Source organism: Oryctolagus cuniculus, chromosome 7 (genome assembly GCF_051225735.1).
Source record: "Oryctolagus cuniculus isolate XC-2025 breed Fujian yellow rabbit chromosome 7, ASM5122573v1, whole genome shotgun sequence".
Taxonomy (NCBI): domain Eukaryota; kingdom Metazoa; phylum Chordata; class Mammalia; order Lagomorpha; family Leporidae; genus Oryctolagus; species Oryctolagus cuniculus.
Window position 1 is genome coordinate 50,648,573 of NC_142873.1, and position 7,015 is coordinate 50,655,587.

Consider the following 7,015-nt stretch of genomic DNA (forward strand, 5'->3'; position numbering starts at 1 on the left):
ATGCTAATTCCTACAAATTTCTTCCAATACCTAGAAGGAAAAAAAAATCTTCAAAAGACTCCCTCGAACTTTACCAACTCTTGCCAGGAACCCTGAGTTTTTATTCTGTCTGTGACCCACCTGTTTACCTACCAAATGCTTGCCTGTCTCATCCTTGATTTCTGCTCTCACTGTGCCAGTTTTTAAACCCTTAGCATCAGCTGGTGTCTCCCACTGTTTCATGCCTGCCCAGCTCACCTGTCCTTCCTAGCCTGTCCTTAACCATACCAAGCTCCATTTTCCTTCTTTCTTTGTTCTCTGGAATTATGGTTCTCTCATCAAGAAAATATTCCACCCTTTTCTAGCACATGGAATGCGCTTCCTTGCCGTGACCAAAACTTTTTCTTCTCTCTTCACCTCTCTCGCAGTTTTCACTGGTGCCCTGCTTTCTTTCCATGACTTTCCTTGGCAGTCTTATCAAATTATGCTCGTCTGTGGTTCACAAGATGGCGTTATAGTGGCATTCAAGGTCCTTCACCCCCCAGACACAGCCAGCTCTTCTCAGGCCCATGATTCTCTAGTCTTTACTCCCACCCTGCAATCATTTGGATGCACTGGATGACTTAGCCAGTAGGTACCATGGACCCCGTGCCTTTACTTCTGCTGTTCTCTCCTTGGTCTGCCCTCTGTTTGCTTCTGATTTGTACAGAACAAGCCCAGGTATATTCCCCACTCCCTTAGTACCTTGAAACCCGTTCAGATACAAGGATCATGTTTATTTGCCTTTGTGTTCTAAGCCTAAACCAGTGCCAAGCACATATAGTCATCTGACAAATATCAGTTTAAACAAATGCCAATTAGCCTTAGGGTCAATGAAGTTGTACATTCTGTAACTGAAACTTCTTTTTTGAGGATCTCAGCTGATGAACTATCTTGGCCAATTCCAGTCCTGTGAAAAGGCAGCCCTCTCTCTCTTCTCTTGTAATGTCATCTTTATACCAGAATGTTCTGGGCAGATCAGGATTTACAGAAAATCAGCTAGCATTTACTGACCTCTCACTATGTACCAGGCCCTCTGTTGATAATGGAGGTGGGAAATACAATCCTTCTGTTGATGGAACTCAACGCCAAGTGAGGCAGACAGGTAAAGACTGTTGCTATACTCATTCTGCAGCTATTTACTGTACCCTCAATAGCTGCGTGTTCCAATAGCAATGGAGAGGGACTGTATGGGAGCTGTAGAAATATGTACTCAATTCTCAGCCACAACTACATATAGTTTAATAAGGAACAAGAAAATCCTGACCATAAGAGGAAGGGAAGTCATTAATGTTTATGTGAAGTTAGAGTAAAATGACAGAACAAATGGAGTTCTGGGAACTGCAAGCAGTTCAGAATGCTGAAAAATAAAGTATTAAAAGAAGTAAGGAAAAGGAAGCTAGAGATAATCATAAAGGAGATATCAAGAAAAATCTTTGAGGGGCTGACGTTGTGGTGCAGTGGGTTAAGCTGCTGCTTGAGATGCCAGCATCCCCTATCACAGTGCTGGTTTGAGTCCCGGCTGATCCACTTCTGGTCCAGTTCCATGCTATTGTGCCTGGGAAAGCAGCAGAAGATGGCCCAAGTGCTTGGGCCATGCCACCCACATGGAAAACTGGATGCAGTTTCAAGCTCCTGGCTTTGGCCCAAATTTTGTGGCCATTTGGGAGAGTAAACCATCTAATAAAAGATCTCTCTCTCTCTCTCTCTCTCTCCCTTTCTCCATCACTTTACCTTTCAAATAAATACATGAGTCTTTACAAGCAAAAAGAAAATCTTTGAGGGCCTTGCAAGAAGTTTGCACTTCATATAGGCCGTGGAGAACCACTGACAGATTTTAACTGGAAAACAGATGTGCGATTTAGAAGATACATTAGAGGGGAGTGAAATCGGAAGTTGGCCAGTAAGAGCCTGTGGTCAGAGTCTGAGGAAGACCTAATGAAGGCTTAAACCAAGGTATCAGGGAGAGATAGACTCAACTGAAAGGATTTGGTGACAGAATGCATATTGGGGATGGCAGAGAAAAGAATCTGCTCAGGGGCTGTGACCATTAATTTAAATTGGGGATTCAATATAGAGCACAAGATACAAAGGGTGGAGATAACATGGGAAAGACTGTATGTGTCTAACAAGGAAATACTATAAGAACAGATGAACGAATGAGGAGAACTGCATTACATGACACTGTATACATATCTAGCTTTAAAAAAAAAAAAAGACAAATTGGCTGTCTCCCACAGCTAATAAGTAGACTTCCTCCTCCATGATATTTCTGACTAATAGAAGTAAAATTTATGGTTGTACTATGAGATTTGGAATTTGGAACTCAACTCTCAAAATATGTGGATTTCTTTATTTTTTGAGCATTCAAAAAGATCTGTGATTAATCTGAAATGAAGCATTTCAATGTTTCCTCATTGAAATAATAATTCCCGGGCCTGCGCCGTGGCTCACTTGGTTAATCCTCTGCCTATGGCGCTGGCATCCCATATGGGTGCCGGGTTCTAGTCCTGGTTGCTCCTCTTCCAGTCCAGCTCTCTGCTGTGGCCCCGGAGTGCAGTGGAGGATGGCCCAAGTGCTTGGGCCCTGCACCCGCATGGGAGACCAGGAGGAAGCACTGGCTCCTGGCTTCAGATCGGCGCAGCACACCAGCTGTAGCAGTCATTGGAGGGTGAACCAACAGAAAAGGAAGACCTTTCTCTCTGTCTCTCTCTCTCTCTCTCACTGTCTATAACTCTACCTGTCAAATAAAAAAAAATAATTCCCATGGATTAAATGAGAAAACACATGGAGAAACACAGCAGGCTATCTCTGAGTGCTGAATTTCAAGTCTTATATTTTAAGAGTGCCACAACCAGGAGAGTGGCTAGAGTGGGCCCTGAAAAGGGCAACCACTATGGCAGAGAGTATGAAACTCCTTGTATGGGGACCTGGAGCTATTTAGCCTGATAATGAGAGATTTGAAGGAGTTATGACAGTTGTCTTGACATGTTTCAAGGGCTACCATGTGTTAAAATTAACACTGTGGCTCCAGAAGGCAGATGTAGGTCCAGTGATGCAAGTTTCATAGATGCAGATTTGAACGTCAATAAAAAATAATGTTCCATTAAGCAGCCAGATATTTCATCTCCTCAGAAGGTAATGAGATCCCCATTACCAAAGACATTTAAGAGGGAATGACATAATCACTTGATTAATGTGTGATGAGAAGGCTTGTATTAGGCAAGATATATTCCCATCCTGAAACCCAACATTCTAGAATGTTCTGGAGTAACACCTTAGGACCTGATGGAGTAGTTTTTTAAATGACATATTTCCTGAACATCTGGGCATATATCTAATTATGTAAATTTTTTTTAAAAGATCTACTTTGTTTATTTGAAAGGCAGAGATACAGAGAGAGAAAGGGAGAGAGAGGGGTTCATTCCCCAAATGGCCACAATAGCCACAGCTAGACCAAGCCCATGCCAGGAGCCAAGAGCTTCCTCTAGGTCTCCCACGTTGGTACAGGAGCCCAGGCACTTGGGCCATCCTCCACTGCCTTCTCAGGCACATTAGCAGGGAGCTGGATCGGAAGTGGAGCAGCCAGGACTAGAACTGGTGCCCATATGGGATGCTTGTGCTGCAGGCAGCAGCTCAACCCACTGTGCCACAATGCTGGCTCATAATTATGTAAGCTTACAGTTGTTTATACTGACCTCAATACCAGTTCCCTTTTGGCTAGCCATGTCCTTGGCTTTAAATTCCTACTACTGGAATAGTGTATTTGGTGCGTAAGTTTATCTGTCAAGATTGGGTATTAAGACTTGCCCTTGGCCTTGCCCCTGTCTTAGCAAATAAAAAAAGTTTGGAAGGTGAAGCCTATTTCCCAAAGAGCTTTAGGCATACAATGTGATGGCTTGCTTGCTTTTACTTCCTACTCTCTCTGTGGTATAGAGCCTCTTTGTTATCAAGAGCACAGGTGTACAAAAATAAATAATCCAAGAAAAAAGAATGCAGGTGTAGATGTCTTCCTGCACTCCCCTGACCTTTGCCCCTCACTTTCCATTTCTCTTGAAGGCCATTTCTCATTTCATCACGTCCATGTTCCACTTCCCAGATTGTTAGCAAGGAGGCAGGTTTTAGTCGGAAGGGAGAGCAGGAGAGAAACATCTGCCAAAGACAAGCTAGAATACAGAAAGTCACAGTTGATAACATCATTACACTGTGGTGGTCAGAGGGTAAGTGATACATGAATTGCAATCTCCTTGGGTACAGAAAATGACGTGGTGTTTCTTTGAATTCTCTAAAGTATAGTAATTGCTAATAAGGATCCTTGTTTCTGCTGAGGTAATTTTACACTTATGATTTTAATTTTTTTCTCTTTAGGGCTAAAGACTTTACCCTCACAAAGTGAAATGATGACAGAAATATCTCAGGTTCAAGAGAAAATGGCAAAAAGGTAAGAAATTCTCCTGGAATATTTTTCATCTCCCTGGTTACCTTTCCTCTGTATTCCTTTTTAAAAATTTTTTATGGGCTGGAGTTGTGGTATAGTGGATAAAACCACTGCTTATGAAGCTAGCACCCCATAAGGGTGCTAGTTCGTGTCCAGGCTACTCCACTTCTGATCTAGCTTCCTGCTCGTGGCCTGGGAAAAGCATGGAAGATGGCCCAGATGTTTGGGTTCCTGCCAGCCATGTGGGGGACCTGTATGTAGCTCCTGGCTCCTAGCTTCAGCATGGCCTAGCCCCAGCTGCTGCAGCTGTCTGGGGAGTGGGTCAGTGCAAGGAAGATCTCTCTCTCTCTCTCTTCTTGCTTGTCCCTCTCTCTCTGTAACTCTTTCAAATAAATAAAACTTTTAAAAAATATATTTATTTTCATTTTGTTTGAAAAGCAGACACACACACACACATACACACAGAGGTAAAAAAACAAAGAGAAAGATTTTGTTCTTTCCTCAAATGCCCACAACAGCCAGGGCTGGTCCAGGCCTAAGTCACCAGCCTGGAATTCTGTGGGTGGCAGGGAAACAAGTATTTGAGCTACCTTCCAGGTTGCACATTAACAAGAGGCTAGATCAGAAGAGGAGGAGCCGGGACTTGACCCAGGCACTTGCATATGGGATATGTACGTCCCAAGTGATGTCTTAACCACTGAGCAAAATGCTCAACCCTCATTTCTTTTTTTTCATAGAAAGCTTTTATTTAATAAACATGTTTCATAAGTACAACTTTTGGATCATAGTGGTTCTTCCCCCATATTCGCCCTCCCACCCCCGAACCATCCACCTCCTACTCCTTCTCTCATCCCATTCTTCATTAAGATTCATTTTTATTTTTTTGACAGGCAGAGTTAGGCAGTGAGAGAGAGAGAGAGACAGAGAGAAAGGTCTTCCTTCCATTGGTTCACTCCCCAAATGGCCGCTATGGCTGGCACTGCGCCAACCTGAAGCCAGGTGCTTCCTCCTGGTCTCTCATGCGGGTGCAGGGCCCAAGCACTTGGGCCATCTTCCACTGCCTTCCTGGGCCACAGCAGAGAGCTGGACCGGAAGAGGAGCAACCAGGACAGAACCGGCGCCCCAATCGGGACTAGAACCCGTGGTGCTGGTGCCACAGGTGGAGGATTAGCCTAGTGAGCCACAGCACTGCCTGATTCATTTTTAATTATCTTTATATACAGAAGATCAACTCTATACTAAGTAAAGATTTGAACAGTTTGCACCCACACAGACACACAAAATATAAAGCACTGTTTGAAGACTAGTTTTACTGTTAATTCTCATAGTACAACACATTAAGGACAGAGGTCCTACATGAGAAGCAAGTGCACAGTGACTCCTGTTGTTGATTTAACAAATTGACACTCATTTATGACATCAGTGATCAACCAAGGCTCTTGTCACGAGCTGCTAAGGCTATGGAAGCCTCTTTATTTTTTTTTTTATTTTTATATTTTCATTTATTTATTTGACAGGTAGAGTTACAGACAGTGAGAGAGAGAGACACAGAGAAAGGTCTTCCTTCTGTTGGTTCATTCCCCAGATGGCCGCAACAGAGCTACGCCAATCCGAAGCCAGGTGCTTCTTCCTGGTCTCCCATGCAGGTGCAGGGGTCCAAACACCTGGGCCATCCTCCATTGCCTTCCCAGGCCACAGCAGAGAGCTGGACTGGAAGAGGAGCAACCGGGACTAGAATGGGTGGCCATGTGGGATGCCGGTGCCGCAGGCAGAGGATTAACCTAGTGTGCCACTGCGCCAGCCCCTGGAAGCCTCTTGAGTCCACAAACTCTTGATATTATTTAGACAAGGCCATAATCAAAGTGGAAATTCTCTCCTCCCTTCAGATAAAGGTACCTCCTTCTTTGATGGCCCCTTCTTTCCACTGGGATCTCACTCACAGAGATCTTTCATGCAGATCATTTTTTGTCCGTGTCTTGGCTTTCCATGCCTGAAATGCTCTCATAGGCTTTTCAGCCAGATCAGAATGCCTTAAAGGCTTATTCTGAAGCCAGAGTGCTGTTTAGGGCATCTGCCATTCTATGAGTCTGCTGTGTGTCCTGCTTCCCATGTTGGATCGTTCTCTCCTTTTTAATTCTATCAATTATTAATAGCAGACACTTGGTCTTTCAACCTTCATTTCTTAAAAAGAGTAATACTGTACTATATTTAACTTCCTTGTGTTGGTTTAAGGATTTAGATTATATTTTTGATAGGAAAGAGAATAATAGTTTGTGAAAATAGATTGGAATAGCACTGATGGTTTAAATATGGATAACAAAGGAGAGAACACTTTTTAAAAATGTTAAAAACGTGATTAGGGCCTAAAAGAGAAGTTGAGTAGGCAACATGGAGAGAATATCAGGATATTGTTTTTGTAGGATTATTTGAAAGGGTTAGTGGAGCTATCTAAGGAAGGGCCAGTGGCAGTGAATTAAAGAGGCAGACATGGCTGAGTCGCAAGTCTGTAGGTCGCTTCACCACTATGCACCCTCAGGTGCACGTGATGTGGGAAGGCCG

At 43.5% G+C, this 7,015-nt stretch overlaps 2 protein-coding genes across 6 annotated transcripts in view; one reads left to right on the forward strand and one right to left on the reverse strand.

Moving 5' to 3' along the window:
* Positions 1 to 7,015, reverse strand: part of CHD1L (chromodomain helicase DNA binding protein 1 like) — a 136,224-nt gene that overhangs the window by 117,980 nt on the left and 11,229 nt on the right. The window lies entirely within an intron of this gene.
* The window catches only part of FMO5 (flavin containing dimethylaniline monoxygenase 5), a 59,672-nt gene that overhangs the window by 41,475 nt on the left and 11,182 nt on the right, over positions 1 to 7,015 (forward strand). For all 5 annotated transcript variants that reach the window (XM_051856023.3, XM_089336636.1, XM_089336635.1 and 2 more), the window contains 1 exon segment: positions 4,387 to 4,459. In XM_051856023.3, coding sequence (XP_051711983.2) covers positions 4,387 to 4,459 — 73 coding nt within the window.